The sequence below is a fragment of the Bos indicus genome, chromosome 6 (assembly GCF_029378745.1).
Source record: "Bos indicus isolate NIAB-ARS_2022 breed Sahiwal x Tharparkar chromosome 6, NIAB-ARS_B.indTharparkar_mat_pri_1.0, whole genome shotgun sequence".
Lineage (NCBI taxonomy): Eukaryota > Metazoa > Chordata > Mammalia > Artiodactyla > Bovidae > Bos > Bos indicus.
Window position 1 is genome coordinate 2,080,596 of NC_091765.1, and position 21,695 is coordinate 2,102,290.

The window sequence follows — 21,695 nt, forward strand, 5'->3', positions numbered from 1 at the left end:
ACCAACTTGCATTCTCACAAACAGTGTAAGAAGGCTTCCTTTTTTTTCCACACCCTCCCCAGCATTTAGTGTTTATAGATTTTTTGATGATGACCATCTGGCCAGTGTGAAGTGATTCTTCCTTGTAGATTCTTAATACCTAGATGTTTATAATCATTGCCCAAATGAGGTCCCTGCCTCCAGGTTCTTTTCTCTCTCTCTCTCCAGTCACCCCACATGTTGATGCTAGTATCTGACTTTCTTTTCATGTAGCAAGAACTAAGAAAATGTGACTGAATGAAATAATGAATAAGTGGATGAAAAGAATTCTAAAGTTGCCTAGGTCACTATGGCCCTCACAAAGATTTTTTAAAGTAATAAATTATTTTTTAAAAAAGCTCTTTCATAAAACATACTATTTTACCTGAACCAAGATATCTTGACAAATGGATAGGGAACAGGAAATGGAGGTCATTTTAAGGTATGTAAGACTGGGAAAAAAAAAAAAAAAAAAGCCTACTTTTCTTAAAACTTAAATATTAAAGGGGGCTTGAATCTGCAAACACACACATACTTTCGAAAATTTAATTTGCTAAATAGTATTTTGTGGTCCACTCTTTACAGAAAGCTAGAAATTATATGGAAGTAGATGTTAAACAGCCAGTTAAAATGCTAAAATGCCAATAAAATTTGAATTCAACCTGTTCCTTCCACCAGGTGGCAGACACCAATGTAGATCACCAATAATTTTAAAAATCACATAATTCCTAAGTCTCGATTTCCCATAAAGTGAAAATGCATCAAAATAATGATTATTTTGCAATGTATTTTTATTATTGAATTCATTTTCTGTATATGATTATTGTATTGGAAAACACATGTTTATATTTTTATTACTATGTTTTCATTTAAAATTTAGCAATTATGGTTTGTGTAAAGTGTCAATTTAAGAATTGTTTAATTATTTCTGTAATGGCACTATCACTTTATTTTTCATTTCTAGTAGATATTTGAAATTGATATTTAGCTTTCAAATCCATTTAGAACAGTCTCAACATGGTTTGAAAGACTCTTGGGAACCAACATGAGTTGGATAATTTAGAAAAATTTCAAAATGCTAACATCATGTAAAAGGAAATCTTGTGCAACAGAAATGAAAATGAACCAACCTTTTGATTTTCCTGACGGGAAATAATCTTCAGTTCAGTTCAGTTTAGCCGCTCAGTCATGTCCAACTCTTCATGACACCCATGGACTGCAGAACGCCAGGCTTCCGTGTCCATCACCATCTCCTGGATTTGCTCAAACTCATGTCCACTGAGTCGGTGATGCTATCCAACCATCTCATCCTCTGTCATCCCCTTCTCCTCGCACCTTTAATCTTTCCCAGCATCAGGATCTTTTCAAATGAGTCAGTTCTTCGCATCAGGTGGCCAAAGTATTGGAGTTTCAGCTTCAGCATCAGTTCTTTCAATGAATATTTGGGACTGATTTCCTTTAGGATTGACTGGTTTGATCTCCTTGCAGTCCAAGGGACTCTCAAGAGTCTTCTCCAACACCAAAATTCAAAAGCATCAATTCTTTGGCACTCAGCTTTCTTTATAGTCCAACTCTCACATCCATACTTGACTGCTGGAAAAACCTTAGCTTTGACTAGATGGATCTTTGTCAGCAAAGAAATAATCTTAACTTTATGAAAAAAAAATAATATTGCTGGTGATGCTTCAGGTAATTTTCAGGAGAAATTTTTTAAAAGAATGTGTAAGACATAAGAAGCCTTGACACCAATCAGGTTCAGTTCTGGTCAGTCTGGAATCAACAAGGTCTCTGTTTTCCATCTGCTTATGATGAATTACTTTTTCACGTTAGCAAAAATTCAGAGCCTCAGAACCGTTTTGGCAGCTGTGCAGCAGTTGACCCATTTTTTGGTGATAAATTATCAGATGGGATTAACTGCACATTTTTCTTTTTCAAATAAGAAACTTTTCTCCCTGTCCCTACAGACCTGTCATGGGTCAACGGGCATCAGTGACAGGCCAGGAGGGGCTTTTGGTTTTATCATATGCTTCTCCTGGGAACCTTTAATTCAATTTTTGTTACTTGCAGAAGTTGGGGTGATTTATTTTATAAACTTTGTTTTTATCATTGTTGATAACAGTCAGACATTGTCTTTAACTCAGAATCACCATAAAGTAAATGTGTCCTGCAAAGGGTCAGATAGTGAAGATGATAGTCTTTGTGGACACATGCATCATCTTCAGGCCTACAGTTATAGTATAAACACAGCTCTTAACAATACATAAACATACGTGGGTGGGTGTGGTCCAAAAAAAAAATGTTATATGCCAAAACATGCATAAGGAAGTATCACACCACAATGTACTGCCCCCTGATCTAAGGGAGAATCTCTGTGTGATGTCAGTGAGAGAAGAGGTTCAAAGGACTTCAGAAATCTTAGCCACTCATGATGTATAATTTGTTATGGTTCAGTTCCTCCAAAAATAAATATTACATCAAAGTAATGTGCTTTAATGGAAACATACATTAACATATGTAAAAGAGATGACCAGTGTGAATTTGCTATATGACACAGGAAACTCAAACCAGGGCTCTGTGACAACCTAGAGGGGTGAGATGCGGTGGGGAGTGGAAGGAAGTTTCAAGAAGGAGGGGACATATTATACCTATGGCTGATCCATGTTAACATATGGCAGAAACCAACACAATATTGTAAATATCCTTTAATTAAAAATAAATTTTTTTATAAAAATTGGAGATGTACAGCTAAAAAAAATGATGTGCTTTAGAAACCCAGATTCGCTTTCCCTAGTCGCTTTTAGAATAAGTTATAGTTTGTTGATTGAAGAATTTTTTCACTCAACAAGCCTCTACTGATCAATACTCTATCAGCTACAGGTATGATATAAATTATACTAAGCCTTGATCCTAGGATCTACAGATTTGAAGAGAGGACATATTTCAGTTTCATATTAAAATAGGCTCTGAGATAATTTTCAGTTTTATCTTTTTATAAATTTTTATTGAAGTATAGTTGCTTTACAAAGTTGTGTTAGTGTCTCCTGTACAGCCAAGTGAGTCAGCTATAACATATACATATATCTCCTCATTTTTGGATTTCTTTCTAGGTCACCACAGAGCACTGAGTAGAGTTTTCTGAGCTACACAGTAGATTCTCATTGGTTATCTATTTTATGAAAAAGGAAAATGTTAGTTACACAATTGTGTTTGACAGTTTGTGACCCCGTGGACTATAGCCAACCAGGATCCTCTGTCCGTGGGATTCTCCAAGCAAGAATACTGGAGTGGGTAGCCATTCCCTTCTCCAGGGCATCGTTCCAACCCAGAGATCGAACCCTGGTCTCCTGCATTGCAGCCAGACTCTTTATCATCTGAGTCACAAAGGAAGCCCAATCAATAATCTATTTATGTCAATCTCAATTCTTAGCTTTTCCCTACTAGGCCAGCCTTTGACTGCTACTTTGTAACTCCATCCAGGGGAAGGCAGACACTGATTTTGAACTTTCCTGTGTTCTATCTTTTCACTCCACCCAAAGAACTTTTGAAGCCAGTGTTGCTCTTGGCTTACTTTGTCTCTACTTAAGAAAAAGAGATTCAAAATATTAGCTACTGTGTCATACTTCTTTATTTTGAAGTTAGGGGAGGGTTGAGTTTCAATTCCTGTTGTCTCATTGAAGTAACAATCTGACCAACCAACCACTGCATTTCCCCTGGGAGACAGTTGAGCTAGATAAATATATTTTAAAACCTACTTTTTAAAAAGCACTGCTTCTGGTGATGATGGCTGAAAGGAAAGAACAGCAATAGTAATTCAAACATTGTTCCAGCCTGTCACTATGACTCAGCTCCAAAAAATAACTATACAAGTGTTCTGGGAACATTTCATTCATATTTCTAACAGATTTTAAGAAATATTTCTAATCAAACTTAGAAACAACTTCTACAGCCTCTAGATAATAAGAATTATTGAAGTTGTAAGATTTGAATTTGTGACCTCATGTTATGAAAAGCTTATCTCATCCAATGAGGAAAACAAGTTAGTTTTTAAAATTTGAAGATGAGAATAATGGAGATTTCATAGACTGAATCTATGACATTAAAATCATAGTAATTCAGTAAACTACTTGAAATAAGAATTTCTAGGAAGATGTAATAATTAAAATTTTAAAACAGTAGCTGAACTTTACTGTTTACTATAGCTGAACTTTCTGTAACCAAAGACTTTCATGACAATGATGATCATTAAAGTTAAGCTCATTTGTTGTGAACAAATGTGTGCATCTTCCTAGGAAAATCTTTGTAATATTTCCAAGCTGATACTGTCTATATTCACTTTATTCCATGGTAACACATTAAAATTTTTCAGAATTATTTCACATTGGTAGAATATCATATATACTAAATTGTACACCTTCTAAAACTATTGCCAAAATAAAACAATGAGATTACCAGATTCCAACATTCCTTAGAATACTAAACTGTAACTTTAATATATGAAAGAAAGCTTGTGCCTGTGGACACTGACTTTTTTTTGGGGGGGGGGTGGGGCGTAGAATTCCATTACAATGGTACACTAACTTTTATTTTTTTATTTTTTTTGAACTTTTTATTTTGTACTGGTGTATAGCTGATTAACAATGTTGTGATAGTTCCAGGTGAATAGTGAAGGGATTTAGCCATACATGTATCCATTCTCCCTCAAACACCCCTCCTATCCAGGCTGCCACAAAACACTGAATAGAGTTCCATGTGCTATATGATAGGTTCTTGTTGGTTATCCATTTTAAATAAAGCAGTGTGTACATGACCTTCCAAAATTCCCTAACTATCCATCCTTCTACCTCTTGCAGCCATTAATTTGTTTTCTAAGTCTGTGAGTCTCTTTCTGCTGGGACACTGACTTCTGATAGATAAAAGTGGGGACACAGCTCAATAGTTAGTCTGTTAAAATTGATTTCCCTGGAGGAATGATTGTGCATTTTCGATGTACAGGTGTGTGAAGCCCTAGGATATGACCTAAGAGTCCAACAATGACTAATTCAAGTGAAAGGAAATTAATATTGACCATGTATTTAGCTCCAGCATTAAGTTGAAGTGAAATATTCGTAGTTCTGAATGTGAGGTTGTAGATTCCAATAAGCCTAGGATGCTCAAGGAGGAGGATATGGTATGCTCCCTGGGAGATCTCACCTGCTTGCTGTGTCTTCTTCAGGATCTGTCACTGCGAAGGGGATGAGGAGAGCCCGCTCATCACGCCCTGCCGCTGCACAGGCACCCTACGCTTCGTGCACCAGGCCTGTCTGCACCAGTGGATCAAGAGCTCTGACACACGCTGCTGTGAGCTGTGCAAGTATGACTTCATCATGGAGACCAAACTCAAGCCCCTGCGGAAGGTACTGTGTTGCCTGGACCAGTTTAAGAGAACTGGCAAAACAGGCTTCTCTTTTTTTAATTGAAGTATAGTTGAATTCAGCAAAAATGTACAGTGTTTCAGGTGTACACCAAGGTGATTTAATTATACATACATATTAAAAACACATTTCCACAATAAGATTTTTCTAATGTGCTAATATCCACTAAGACTACACATCATGTGTTGGGCTCAATATGGAAAACACAGTCAAGTTTTCCCAGATAATTCTCCATACTTCTGTCTTAGGTTCTGGGGCTCCTGATTTTTGTGTCACTCTCCAAAGTCACAAAACCATGTGCATGTGTATGTATGTGTGAACATGTGTATGCACGTGTATATGTGTTTGTGAGTGTACCCAAATATACCTATGGATCAATGTAACTGAATTGATGGAAGGGGACTGTAAGAACATTGTACTTACTGAAGTCAATTCCCAAGAAGGTTAGATAATAGACCACAAAGATTAAACAGTATGAAATCATGTAATGTTTTGAAAACCAAGCATTTGGTAAGAAAGAGAATGATCTCTTCTACAAGGTGTGGAGTCTTTCTTGTGTTTGCCCTTATCTGGGGATTTGGTTTTGTTGTGGGAGTGTGCAATTTCCTCAGTTTTGTCTCCTCACAACAAAAATTTGAAGCGACAGACGTTAAAGCCCTTGGACAGACCGTGTCACAGCTCTCAGACAGATCAGTGTTACAGCTCCATGTTACAGCTCAGTTTTATTTAGAAAATAAAGGAAAAGTCATCTCTGAGGCGTGAGGGCATGCCAACTCAAAAGACATGAAAAGAGGAGAGAGAGAGGCCCCCGGCCCTTTGGCTCCTCTTTTTATATGTCTTTTCCTCTCCCTGGGCCTGTCCTATGTAAATTGGGCCAGCCAGGAGTGCTGTTTGTTCTACCCGAGGTCCTCACTCCGGTCCTCAACCTTCCTTTGTTCTGTTTTCATGGGCTTTTCCCTTCCTTGTCTTTAGCCATCGCCATTCTGGACTCCTTTTTCCTATTCTAACCACCCAGCAGTTTGATGGTTCATGTAAGAAAAGTATCATTTTCCATATTGTGTAGTATTTTTAGCTACAAACTTAATCTTCAAATGTGTCATTTGTGTTATATTTTTCTAAATAATGAAGATAATAATTGAGATAAGTATAAAGCTAGCATCTAACTCAATGCTGGAAAAGGATAGATTATAAAGGAGCAAATGAAGACAATGGACTTTACCTAATTCATGTGTGATAGCTTTGTCATTGTTGTTCAGTCACTAAGTTGTGTCTGACTCTCTGTGACCTCCATGGACTGCAGCATGCCAGGCTCCTCTGTTCTTCACTATCTCACAGAGTTTGCTCAAACTCATGTCCATTGAGCAGGTGATGCTATCTAACTATTTCATCCTGTGCCACCCTCTTCTGCTTTTTCATTCAATCTTGCCCAGCAATCAGGGTCTTTTCCAATGAATCAGCTCTTCATATCAGCTGTGATACTGTGACCCCGAATTTTAGGCTCCCAAGTGGTGGGTGGTGCTCGTGGTAAAGATCACACCTACCAATGCAGGAGATGTAACAGACACGGGTTTGATCTCCAACTTATCTTTTTGCCTAACTCCGGCCTTACCTATATGGATACTTCAATTTCCAAAGGAGAGTATGGAGACTGCAATTTAAATAGCAAATCTGGCTAGAGTTGCATTTTCATTTAAATTTCATGCAAAGAAAAGGTGGATAAGAGTGATGGATTCCAGGGCAAGCAGAGTGTAAAGCAAACAAGAATTTTCCAAAAGGCATCCAATTGGTGGCTGGCTATTGCAATTCTTCATTAATTCTGTAAACTATGGAGAGACAGAATAAATAGTCACCGCTTTGCAGTAGCCTTGATTTTTAAAATCTGCCTGTGGTTATAGATGTCAGAATTGGTGCACAAAATATCTTTGAGTTATGGATTTTTTTAACATATGGGGTGACCTGACTGCAAAATAGGTGAGACTCTGTTCCTCCAGGTCCAAAAACAATCTATGCCAGAAATAGAGATGGACCCTTCCTCCTTGCCCTTTGCTCTGTCTGCTGAAAGATGCTATATGCTGTCTGGAGCTCCTAAATGACACATCATGCTTTGTGATTCTGTAAATTTTTCTTCTTATCCCTCAGGGAAATACCAATTGTTTCATGATATCTGTATAGTTCTCCATTTTTTTTTTTTTCTCAACATACATCGGTACAAAATTTTCATTTCAACTCTGTCAAAAATAATATTTCAATTTGAGAACAATCTAGAATAAAATATTCTAATTTCCTCTTCTTCATGCCATCTACTGTCATGGTCTGGGCGTGGGTTGGAAAACAATCTCCAGACATGAGACAGAATGAGAGGTAAATAAGGTTTATTAGAACAGGAGACACTGTTAGAACAGCATGCCAGTTCAATGGAGAACTGTCACTGAACAAGAAGTCCTTAGTCCACTTCATACACAGGGTACGAGGACTGGGATAGGGGTCTAACCAGTCATTTGCTGATTGGATGAGGTATGTATCCTGAGTGGGGGAAGAGTTAGGCAAACACCTTCTCCTTATGGGATAGGAGGGGAGATAGGTTATACTGCCCAGGAGGACCTGAAATCCATTAATAGTTAAAACATGGGGGGAGGAAAGATGATAAGTGTTGGGTTTTTCTGTTCCTGCATTCCAAGACCCTCCTGGGTTTTATCTGCTGTTTTTATCCTTGAGTCACTACATCCCTCCCTCTCTTTATTTTCAGGGCCAATTCTTTGGCCCCTTTTGATATTCTGCTCATGTCTAACTATCTACTTACTTCCCTTCTCAGGCATTTGGGAACCCAGTCTCAGGGGAAAAGGGGTGATGACCACTCTGGCTTCTTCAGGCTATACAGGGGCATTGTAGGGCTCTGGGTTCCCTTTGTTTGCTCTCTGTCAGGGTACATTTATGGAGGGAGAGGAGAGTCCTTGGAATAATAAGGTGATTTGTTCAGCATTGTCTGGGTGTTGGCCAGGGAATATCCTTGTCATACTATCACTTGGAGATTTGTTGTATTCTAGAAGAAACAAACTTAACAAGAAAGTTAAAGATATTAATAGAAGTAGAAAAGCTGCTGGGGAACTAGCCAGGAGAACCAGGAGTAGACATTGGTTCATGATGTTTGTATTTCTGTAGGTATGAGAAAATGCAAGAACTTGGATTCATAAAATATTTACCTGAAAACATCTGACTCTCTGAAGGCTGGTTCTTCTGGGTTTTTCCCAGAGCACAGTGCCTTATTTTTGATCTCCACCCTGACCTACTTTCAGGGCATGTCAGCAGCTTGCAGTGGTCATGACGTAATCTTTGTAGAGGCAGCTGGCAAGTGCCAACTTCCAGTCAGCAGGGTCCCTTCACAGCCACATATTTGGCCATGTTTGGGAGGCATTTCATGGCCACTGTGTCCTGTGGTGCTGAGAAGGCTCATTTCTAAGTCCAGAGAAGGTTCCATTGACAGGCCACTCCGTGTGCCTATCACTGGACCAGGCCTCGCAAGTAGCAAACGTCTCTGCACCACACCTGTCTCACTAGCCTCTTGGTCCAGAAAAATATTCCCTCTTGTTGCTTCTTCCCTTATCTAGAGTTATATTACTGCAATCATTGATCACATATGGAGTAATATATAAGAAACAATTTTCTGAAACAAGCGACATAGAAAATAATACAGCTAGCAGTTATTAGTAAGGTCACAAGCCAGAATTTTAGTCAAGAACTTTCATTAGGTATAGCCCAGTATACCCCAGGTCATCTGACTTACTTAAATGAATATAGTCAGGTGTGAATCTCCTGGTTGTACATCACGAAGCATCTGACTTTCATCCAAAGATTGGTTATTGAGATTAGCTTTAGAAACAAACTTAGAGTGTCCTTTTTAATAACTTAATTAATTAAACCTTTTAGCAATATAACATAACAACAAGGAACTAGCTCAGAAGTGAGTTGTAGTAAACATAGACCATAATTAACAAAACTAGAACTTAATATTCGGAGAAGGCAATGGCACCCCACTCCGGTACTTTTGCCTAGAAAATCCCATGGACGGAGGAGCCTGGTAGGCTGCAGTTCATGGGGTCGCTAGAGTCAGACACGACTGAGCGACTTCACTTTCACTTTTCACTTTCATGCATTGGAGAAGGAAATGGCAACCCACTCCGGTGTCCTTGCCTGGAGAATCCCAGGGACGGGGGAGCCTGGTTGGCTGCTGTCTATGGGGTCGCACAGAGTCGGACACGACTGAAGCGACAAAGCAGAACTTAACATTAAGTGAAATATAATTAATTTGTCATTGTGGGGGCATTAACCTCATAGCCAGGGAAAGCTTTAACTCATCAAATAAAAATGAGGTTTGTCAGGGAGCTGGGAAAATCCAAGTAGCCATCTTGGATTTCCCATAGCCCTGACTCTTTGATTTACAGCTATTGTTCACCCATTTTTAATTTCCCAATTTAGGAGTAGACTGTTGTCATGTTTTAAAGACATCAGGATAGCATAAGTGTAACCGTGAGGGCTTATTTTTTGTAGAAGCAGAATGAGATTTGTCTACATGTACCGTATTCTGGGCTCCAAATTCACTGCAGATGGTGGCTGCAGCCATGAAATTAAAAGACGCTTACTCCTTGGAAGAAAAGTTATGACCAACCTAGATAGCATATTCAAAAGCAGAGACATTACTTTGCCAACAAAGGTCCGTCTAGTCAAGGCTATGGTTTTTCCAGTGGTCATGTATGGATGTGAGAGTTGGACTGTGAAGAAAGCTGAGCACCGAAGAATTGAAGCATTTGAACTGTGGTGTTGGAGAAGACTCTTGAGAGTCCCTTGGACTGCAAGGAGATCCAACCAGTCCATTCTGAAGGAGATCAGCCCTGGGATTTCTTTGGAAGGAATGATGCTAAAGCTGAAACTCCAGTACTTTGGCCACCTCATGCAAAGAGTTGACTCATTGGAAAAGAGTCTGATGCTGGGAGGGATTGGGGGCAGGAGGACAAAGGGACGACAGAGGATGAGATGGCTGGATGGCATCACTGACTCGATGGACGTGAGTCTGAGTGAACTCTGGGAGTTGGTGGTGGACAGGGAGGCCTGGCGTGCTGCGATTCATGGAGTCGCAAAGAGTCGGACACAACTGAGCGACTGAACTGAACTGAACTGAACTATAATTTTAAATAATGCTTCTTTACTTTACCAAAGTAGCAAAAGATTTTAAAAACAAATATAAATCACTTAAAGGCAAAAAAACTCATAATCTGTTATCCAAAGCTGCATTCTAAAAAAACTTTGTTCCCTTAACATAGAGAGTAAACTAAATTCCAGCCTGTTACCAGTTTACCAGATAACAAAAAAAAAAAAAAAAAAATCTGCTTATTGGTTAATCTTAGAAAAGTCTTTTCCATAAATCTTGAAGTAGCAGTATTCTTGCAAAAGCATCAGAGTGAAACCATAGAAGGCATGTTTAAAATCTGATTAAATTGCAATTGACAATGTAGCCTAGTCATTGCTGTGACTTGTAACACTTTAACATGATAACTAGAATTATAATTGACCACATTGTATCAGGGCATATCAGATCTATATGAATTCCACATAATTTTAAGACATCTATATTAGTAACATCAACCATACAGTATAATCTGAGAAGATTTATCACCCCTTCAACAGCACTGCCCATGTAATTTAACATGTCCAATGAACCCGGATAGTTTAATAGCTCTTTGGATGTCTCAGGGGCCCTCTGAAGCATCCCAAAGTCAGCTAGAAGTCAAGTTATTTAGAAGTTTTGTTGATAAATATCAAAAGGGTTTATAACACTGTCAGATAAAATAACATAGATCACTGTGAAACGTTATATTCACTTAGCCAAAGTAACAAAGAAAATTTCAAAGGTAAACATAGACGAGATCACTTCAGAAGTAAAGAAACTTAAAATTCATTATCAAAGTTCAGCATCTCAAGAAAACTTGTATTTATGCACAAAACTCTTGCCTTGGGGTCCACTTTCCATAAAACCTTGTCACTTTCTGTACCCATTACTTTGTTCTCCCACCCTGAAACAGCCTCCTGTATGTAAGTCAGACCTACTTCCTTTTCCCTTCATAAAATGTAATTTTATTCCTCATACCTTCTTTACTGAAAACACACATCCTACTTTCCTTAAATGACCAAGAACTGACTGTTATATTAGCATTTTATAGATTGATGAACATAAATACCAGTAACAATTTCTAAAAAAAATTCTAGAGAACATCTCAGGATGGCATTAAACATTATTAATTAATAGTCCAAAATCTCTATTTTCTCTGTCTGTAAGAGGAAGTTAGTGTTCAGTAATGAATGTTTCAGAATCTTGTTTTATTTGTAAATGACTTGCTTATTCAATAAGCTACTGTCACTTAGCTTAGCACAACCCTAGAAATTCAGGTTACCAAAATCTGGAGAGACTATTTTAGACAGATATTTCTAAAGTGTAATTATTCTTAATAGTTTATCTAAAAACTCATATCTCATTTACATTTTTTAGAAGTTTTTTTTTTTTTTTTTTTTCTAGAGGTACTTTCCTTGTTGACAAACTTGTAACAGGTATAACAATATTTAGTTTATAATAAACCTAGGCATAATGAAAATCCTATGTTTAATGACTCTTATCCATGTCTATAATAGATTAGCAAGCAAACATTAATACTAGATATTTAATATTGAATATTTCCCAGTTCACGTGAATCTGAAATTCATTTAGGTTAATTTCTCTTGTATTTAGAATTGTCTGATTTGTAAGCGCTTATTTTTCTTTACCTGGAGAAGGAAATGGCAACCCATTCCAGTATTCTTGTCTGGAGAATCCCATGGATGGAGGAGCCTGGTGGGCTACAGTCCACAGGGTCGCAAAATTAGAACTCATTTACAACTTCAGCAATATTGAAAAAAACAAAACAAAAGATACACACTAAAACATACATAAATCCAGACAGACAGAGATCTCATAGTTTTCTGCCTGAGATTTAAAACATTTCTTTGACCCTTTTTGTGTGTTGGGGGTGGGGGTGGGGGTAGGGGGGCTTGAAGTTCTAATTGCGCAAGACTGAGGTTTCAGGCAAAATGGGCAGTGTATTTCAAGGACATGGGAAGGGTTAACTTCAAGCTTTTCCCTAGGCAGGTCTTTTAACAAGCTAGTTGTTTTTAATTGCATATGCAAAAAGAACCAGTTTTACAGTTTCCAAGAAAAAAAAAATTAATTTTAATCAGCTTTCTCTGGAGTCTAAAGAATATCATGGCCATCCTGTATCTAAAAGTCATCTTTCCTTTCTGTAGTCATAGTTTTACAGCTAAAATATAGACCAAATAGTGCTTTGACTCTGCTATCAGGGCAGATCAGCTGATTAAAATCTTGGATTGTCCCTCTGGGGGAACGTGAGGTCTTTGTCCCATCAGAAGAATCTGAAGGGTTAAGGGAACTTACAGGAGTGGGGGAAGCCTGGTCTTTCCCCATCCTGAGAAACAAGAGTAGTTAGAAGGGAATTCTTTAGGATGTTCAGGAGTCGGGGAAGCTTGGTTCCCTCCCCCCCTGAGAGAGAAGCGTAGTTAGAGGGGATTCTTTAGAATGTTGAGAGTTTTTGATCCTTCAGGCTTTTGAATATAGGAGAAAAACCTGGACCAAAGGTAACCTCAGAATCCTTTCCTAGAGATCATGTGGATATGAAAGGTCAAGTAGAGGTCATCTAAGAAATCTGGTGGAGCTAGACAGAAGGGAACAGGACATAGGGAGGCAATAGAACGTAAGGAAATTCGGAGTCCTTTTCCTGTTTTTGGTAAAAGCTAGTGTGCCACTCAGAGACCATTTTTGGGGGCCCTTAGTTTGTATTGGAGCCAAGCCTTTTGCAGGGTCAAAATTTTCCAGTTTCTAAGAATGTAGCCAAGGGGTGAGTCTGAGAGAGGCTCTCAGGATTTACCAGAACCCACTCTTAGCCTACCTGCCATAGAATGGGGTACTGAGAGTCACCGGCTACAGAAAGGCGTCCCTTCTGTCCCAGTGATCTCCCCGTGCGACTAATGGCACAAAATGGCCGGCCGTCCCAACAGTTGTGTCCGACAGAAAGAGGCGACCCCGGAGAACCATGAGGCTAGGGAACCGAGTGACCCGGACAGAGAAAGAGTGACTCCGGAGAGCAACCGGCTGACTCACCATCCAGCGATTCCCTGAAACCTGGAAGGCATTCTTGGGATGGCCCAGAGGCAACACCTAGGCTCCTGTAAATCAATCCAGACCAAAAGAAAAGAAGTGAAAGGGACAAGAAGAAGGCTGAGGTATTCGCCTTACAATCCTACCAGGGAGGCGGTGGCCAGGGGACAAAGGTCTCTGTTTTGCTTCAACCACTACATGCCTGACCTATGCCCACACAATAGTGGCTGGCTTGGTCCTCAGTTGGAAAGAAGGCAAAAGAGAGACCCTCACCTGTTCAGGTAGAAGCTACTGGGGCACGGTGAGCAGTGGGGCCTTTGGAACATACCAGAGGGTAACCCTGCCCAGAGTTCCTCAGTCACTTCCACAGCACTTTGTTCACAGAGGGTCCCTGTGAAAAAGGAGAAGCGAGTAGTAAGTAGGAAAGAGACCCCAAGCTCCCAGTACAGGCCACCAAAAATGTCATGGTCCAGGCACAGGTTGGAAAAGAATCTCCAGACATGAGACACAGTGAAAGGGAAATAAAGTTTATTAGAATGGAAGACGCTGTTAGAACAGTGGGCCAGCTCAAGGGAGAACGGACACTGAACAGTGGTCCTTAGTCCACTTTTTTTACCCAGGGTACAAGGACTGGGATAAGGGTCTTGGGGGTCCTTTGCGGATTGGATGAGGCACGTATACTGAGTGGGGGAATAGTAAGGCAAATACCTTCTCCCCATGGGGTAGGAGGGGAGACAGGTTATACTGCCCAGGGGGACCTGAAATCCTTTAAGTTAAAAAACATGGGGGTGGGAAAGACGATAAGGGTCTGGTTTTTCTGTTCCTACATTCCAAGACCCTCCTTGGTTTTATCTGTTCTTTTTGTCCTTGAGTCACTACTTCTACCCCTCCCCATTTTTGTATCACAACCAAATACATGGTGCTGTGCGGACCTTCAAAAGTCCTCTTCTACCTTCAGCTTTTCTAGAACCCTTTCTTCATATTTCATTCCCAATAAGTTACAATCCTTTCAAGAGATCTTTTTTCCCCCTCAAACAACCTGTTTCTAAATCAGAGAAAGACAGTGAATAAATCTGTCTTTTTCATCTTAATAATAAGCATGTTGTGGCAACCTGTCTGTCTGTTAATGAAATGCCCTGGTTACTTTTTTCAAATGTTTCACTGATTGGTCATAAGTATTGATGAAGGGCAGCCTGTCCGCATCCTTCATCTCTGATAGCTGTTGTTGTCCACATGTTGCAGGAAGGGGGACCCCTTCCAGGGCCCGAAACTGGGCTCTTGTCTAACACTCAGAAATTAATTGTCCGAGGAGACACATGTGCTGACAAAGCAAGAGATTTTATTCGGAAAGGGCACTCGGGTGGAGAGCAGTAGGGTAAGGGAACCCAGGAGAATGGCTCTGCTGTGTGGCTTGCAGTCTCAGGTTTTATGGTGATGGGATTAGTTTCCGGGTGGTCTTTGGCCAATCATTCTAATTCAGAGTCTTTCCTGGTGGCACACGCATTGCTCAACCAAGATGGATGCTAGCGAGAGGGATTCTGGGAAGTGGATGGACACACAGTGTCTCCTTTAAACCTTTCCCAAGCTCTTCTGGTTGGTGGTGCCTTGTTAGTTCTGTATTTCTTATCAGGATCTCCTGTCATAAAACAACTCATGCAAATGGTTACTATGGTGCCTGGCCAGGGTGGGTGGTTTCAATCAGTGTGCTTCCCCTAACACACAGAGGCTGTCAGAGTCTAATCCAGATGCTGCTGCACTACAGCCCAGATGAGTTTCACTTGACCCACAGAGCTGAAAATCTGAATTGGTTATTATTTCATGTAAAATCCCATACATCTGTATTTGTTTGAAAGCCACTATATCTGGCTTGACTGGAACCACATTTCCATAAGACAACAATCAGTAAGCCAGCGAGTGGCTGGCCCCTTTGAGAGGTTGTTTGCCCTCAAGGACTCTATATCTCTCAATCTCGCCCTATTTCTGATCCTAAGAGATTCCCTTTCATCTGAGCGTCTCTGTGGCTCTGGTGTACAGATCTGAATTTTCAACTCATGATCTAACACAGTCCTAGACATGAGAAACAAGCATGCTATTCCTGCTTTTATGATTCATAGGCTTTAAGAACCTAGGGGAAAAAAAGACTCCACATTTTCATTTTCTCTCTTAAAATTGTGTGGCCCTGGGATAATACTTCAATGGCAGTATCTGAAATGACTTCAGATTTTGAAATGAAGTGAACAGACATGAGGCATATTTAAATGGTTCTGGGTGGTTTATTTTCATGGTACTAAGATTCATCAACAGTTTTCTTTTGGTAGTTTTTAAGTGGTCATTAAGATTGACAGGTATAGCATTTAATTAGAATATAGTCAAAGTACATCCAATTAACTGCTTTCAACTCAGTAATTCTATTACATTTTTATTACATTCTAAAGACCAATCACATGAAACAATTAATTTAGCTAATGATTCTGAATGTCTATCATTAGCTGATGGAGACAGGAGATTCTGTTGAGATGAAATGGTTTCTTAAAGTAGAAAGGTGCAAATCTTCATACTCTGATGAACCTTGAAGTGTGATAGCCTCTAAAGATATCAGTGAAACTTTACTCTATTAATTGCTACTACTACTACATCAAAATCTACAGTTAGTGAACTCATCAAGGTATCCTAATGTTCCCAGAAGAAAATCGTTAAAGTCTAAATAAAATCAAGGGCTTATTTGAGAAAAAGCAGTTTTCATCACCTTAAGTCCCTAACTCAGCTACTCTTATAACCCTCAATAGAAGTCTCATTAATCTACTGAGTTACCAAGAATCAGAAATAAGTCTCAGGGCCCAGGAAAGTCAAAAATATAGAAAACACAGTGACGACTCAGTGCAGTCTAGAATGGCACAACAATCTTGGTTGAGAAAAGTAAACTAATCTGTTCTGAAGCTGAAGAACTGCACAGGACTCAGATTCGAATCACTCCTGAATAGGAGAAACCAGTGCTGGACAGAAAGCTAAGCTCATGAAGACAGCAAAAGCTCCTAACTCTGTGTGTCCTCCCCTAAAAGAGTCCCCTACATAGTTTCCTATCTACAAACTATTTGGCAAATACATAACACAAAATATTCAAATCGTGCATCCTTTTATTCCCTGTCTCATTTCTACAAATAAAATGAGGCAGTGAATCAATTTCATTAAATTACCTTTACTTTAGTAACAATTAGGTAGAACCATATGCATTTTTCATTTCTGTAGATCAATACAGTTGAAAATTGGAAAGTTCCTAAATATAAGTTCTGTAGAATTCATGATGCTAAATAAAAAGGAATAATAATTCTGATGTCTTTTTAAATTTATCAGAGTATAGGTGATTTACAATGCTCTGATACTTTCTGCTGTACAGTAAATTGATTCAGATATATATGTATATTCTTTTCCATTGTTATTTATCACAGGATATTGAATATAATTCCCTATACTATACAGCATTTTCATATTTCTACATGTCTACCATAATGACTTACAATGCTTTAGTTGAAATGCCTATTTTTAAAAAATAAAGAATTGTATTTAACAACTGCTATGTTAATTTTTTCCTTTTCTTAATTTGATATAGCATCCATCCTCTGAACAGCCAAGAGTCAATGCAAGTTACCATAGCAAATAACCACCCAAAGGGTGCTATTCTCTGCTGAGCTGGAGCTTGTAGCCTTAAAATTGGACCAGGCAGGAATGTGGTCACATTCCTAGCTAGCAATTTCTGAATAATCATACAAAATCACATGCAAAAGAAATTCAAAGTGCATCATTTACTTACCGTTATGGGTGATTTGCAATTTCACTAATGCAACCACCACACACTGGATTTTCTATTCTGTGCCAGGCATTTAGAATCTGTCATTTAATTAATTTAGTCCTCATTATAGCGCCATTGTATGCAGGCACATGAAAACCATTTTGCAGATGAGGAAATGAGTCATGTGTGATCTCACACCCTGAGGTCTCTGGGTCTACAGTGCATGCTGTCTACATGGCATCCTGCTGCACTGGGAACCTCACCCTTTAAGCCTCAAAACTTAAATTTTTATTTAAACTATTTAGTGGAAATCTTTCAAATTAAAACTTTCTAAAATAAAATTGTTTCTAAAATCTTCCTTTTTTAGTTTTAGTTTTTGTTGAAGTACAATTGATTTACAATGTTGTGTTAGTTTCAGGTATACAACAAAGTGATTCTGCTTTATATTCAGCTTATATATTCAATTTTATGTGTGTGTGTGTGTGTGTGTGTATATATATATATATATATATATATATACACACATAAAATTTTCATATTATTTCCCCTTATAGGTTATTACAAGATATTGAGTGTAGTTCCCTGTGCTATACAGTAGGTCCTTGCTGATTATCTATTTTATATACAGTAATGTATATACCCTGGTGGCTCAGTGGTAAAGAATTTGCCTGCCAGTGCAGAAGACACAAGAGAGGCGAGTTCAATCCCTGAGTCAGGAAGATCTCCTGGAGAAGGAAATGTCAACCCACTCTAGTATTCTTGCCTGGGAAATCTCAAGGGCAGAGGAGCCTGGTGGGCTTACAGTCCATGGGGTTGCAAAAGAGTCAGACACGACTTAGCAACTAAACAACAACATTTGTGGATGTTAATCCCAAACTCCTAATTTATCCCTCCCCCCTTCCCCCTTTGGTAACCATAGTTGCAAAGTCTTTCTTTTTAAATATGCTTTTTTATCCAATATATTTTATTAATACTTGGTTACATCATTTTATAAACATCAATTATTTTGCAGACAGAAAACATAACAGCCTCAGTGACTTGAAACACATCTAAGGCTGTTTTCTTCTCTCTGCTTTGACAGCCTGTTGTGCTTTGGAACCCTTTCTATTTGCTTCTTACTGTTTCTTTTTCTTCCCTGTTCTCAGGAGATCTGCTTCACTTGTCTACTCCTCCAGTAGCCATTATCCCACATATCACATAGCTACCACTTTTTTGCTTTAAACAACAAAAACAAAAAAGTCAAAAGTTATAGAATTCGGTCTATAAAAGGCTGAAGTCACTTCTGGATGAACTTCTGCACAATTCTCTTTGATTGCTGGCAAGAGTTTTAGTAGGTGTGTCATGCTGGCATCATTCTATGTTCTTGGCATTCTCGGTAGCATGCTTCTTAATTCTCAACTTACAAATTACTTGGGATTACATGTTCAAGCCCTCAACAAATGAAGTTTTGATGTCTCCAGGCTGTCCCGTGATAATCAGAGCCCAGGTCTGGGGAGTAGGTTTGCTGTTTTATTTTTTCATAAGCATAGAAGATTGGAAGCAATGAAAATATCTGCCTTATTATAGGGTTAGATAAGACTCTCTAGTACTTCTTGCAGCATATCCATACTCATAATTTGCAATGCATGCTTGTTCTCCCATATTCTTGCTGAGTTTTGGTTCCATTAGCATATGAGCCCTCAGTGACTCTTAGAAAGTGATTCTATTTTCACACTCACAGTCTCTAAATGATCCAGTGAGTCTTTCACACAGATTTCTCATGTTCAGTGGTGGCATTCCCCGACCCCAGCACTTCCCTTACCTTCACTGAATGAAGGGCTTCATTCAGTGAGAAGGAGAGCCCAACAGGCTTTTAGCTGATTATTGTGGGGTGGGAGGGTGTATATAAACCACAAAATAACAAAAAGAAGGTAGATCTCCTGCCTTGCAGGCAGATTCTTTACCATCTGAGCCATGAGGGAAGCCCCTCATTAAAAGAAAAGTATTTCAATTGGAGCATCATCTTCCCCACTAAAATGTTTTTCTCGTTTTGTTTCTTGTTGATGATGTTTATTTGTTTTATTGCCTTACATTCATGCTCTCAATTGGACTGCAATTGATATTTCAATTAAAATAATATTCCAGAGTGAGTAGATAACAAAGCTGGCATGTCTGTGTCAGATATGGAAAATACAAGCATCTCACGAATTTTTTTGATAAGTACCTGGGAGTTATCATATGGCCTCACCCTTTTGTCTTTTGATGAAACACTCATGGGTCAATTAGTCTTTAAAATTTCAGAAACAAAAAAATACCCATGTAGTCAACTGAAATAAGTATTATAGAATAATTAGTTCAAAACAGAAATATGCTTTTCCTGGCAGCAGATCTTCTTTTGTGATGCTTCTATCCATAAACACACTCTTCCCCCCTAAGCAGACTAGAACCCACACCAGCAGCCAATTGTGTTCCAAATTGTTGTTCAGAGAGGACACCAATAGATGCAATTCACTCATCTACTAGACTCCCTGTGGTACTCACCACGTGTCAGTGGTGCTCAGTAGGAAACTAGGTAGAAAACCCCTGCTCTCAGAGACCATAGAGTCCCCTGAAAGAAGGATGGAAAAGGGTGAATAACTTAGAATAGAATCTGCCTGCCCATGTGGACCCCTGGGCCAGGAAGAACCCTTGGAAAAGGAGATGGCAGCTCACTCCAGTATTCTTGCCTGGGAAATCCCATGGACAGAGGAGTCTGGCAGGCTACAGTCCATGGTGTCACAAAAGAGTTGGACACAACTTAGTCACCAAACAACAACAAAGTTTAAAAGGCCTGGTAGTTGGTGGCTGGTGGTGTGGGGATCAGGAATTTCCTGTTGGGGTGGGAAAGGCCATTTAGAGAAAGCAAGCCACCATATATTTCTTCTTTATTGTGAGACCATCATATCAAGAGACAGGGTTTTGTTTTTTGTTTTTTTGCTATAACTGTAGACACATAGCAAATTGATTTTTCTCTTTTCTTTTGTTCTCCATGCTTCCCATAACCTGGACTAATCAAGAAGGTATTCATCAGTTGGACATCTGGGAAAATACAGCAGGGATTTGCTATGTCTCCCAAAAAGACTTAAGTAAATTGTCCCTGATCGGTCATTGTCAGTTGGAACATTTCTCTTCTGTACTTCCTTATTAGAAGTCCCAACTGTATACTAATGCAGTTCAGTTTCTCTTTGTGAACCTTATCCCTTGAGAATAGCCTCATTGGGTTGGTTGGAACATCACCTGGTGTTAGTATTCCAGATATGAAAAAAAAAAAAAAAAACACTTAACTTACATCACATTTTCTGTTGAAGTTTTTAACTGGACAGTCCCTCCACCCTCTGTCTTGGGAAGGGACACACAGAATGGAGCTTCTGTATATACCATGATTTTTTATATTTGATACATAAACTATGGTTAAGATGATGGAATCAGTGTTACAGTGATCCATATGGAAACATAAAATCATCAAATCAGAATCTGCAGAAACAAATGTACATCTATCTGTGCGCACACACACACATTTGCAAATAACTTTCCCCAAAGCATTATCTTATGATTGAGAATTTTTTATGGGAAATAAGTATATTTATATTCATCTTTCATTTTCATTTTTTTTTAAATTCAGTTAGTTCAGTCGCTCAGTCATGTCTGACTCTTTGCGACCCCATGGACTGCATCACGCCAGGCCTCCCTGTCTATCACCAACTCCCGGAGCTTGCTCAAACTCATGTCCATTGAGTCAGTGATTCCATCCAACCATCTCATCTTCTGTCATCCCCTTCTCCTCCTGCCTTCAATCTTGCCCAGCGTCAAGGTCTTTCAAATGAGTCAGTTCTTCACATCAAGTGGCCAAAGTCTTGGAGTTTCAGCTTCAGCATCAGTCTTTTCAATGAATATTTGGGACTCATTTCTTTTAGGATGGACTGGTTGGATCTCCCTGCTGTTAAAGGGACTCTCAAGAGTCTTCTCCAACACCACAGTTCAAAAGCATGAATTCTTTGGCACTCAGCTTTCTTTATAGTCCAACTCTCACATCCATACGACTACTGGAAAAACCATATCATTGACTAGGCGGACCTTTGTTGGCAAAGTAATGTCTCTGCGTTTTAATAACCTGTCTAGGTTGGTCATAACTTTTCTTCCAAGGAGCAAGCGTCTTTTAATTTCATGGCTTCAGTCACCATCTGCAGTGATTTTGGAGCCAAATAAATAAATAAATAAAAATAATAAAGTCTGTCACTGTTTCCACTGTTTTCCCATCTATTTGCCA

At 39.0% G+C, this 21,695-nt stretch overlaps 1 protein-coding gene across 5 annotated transcripts in view; it reads left to right on the forward strand.

The window, feature by feature from the left end:
* MARCHF1 (membrane associated ring-CH-type finger 1) overlaps positions 1-21,695 on the forward strand; it is a 610,217-nt gene that overhangs the window by 524,921 nt on the left and 63,601 nt on the right. For all 5 annotated transcript variants that reach the window (XM_070790996.1, XM_070790994.1, XM_019962183.2 and 2 more), the window contains one exon: positions 5,231-5,411. In XM_070790996.1, coding sequence (XP_070647097.1) covers positions 5,231-5,411 — 181 coding nt within the window. The remainder of the gene's footprint in view (positions 1-5,230; positions 5,412-21,695) is intronic.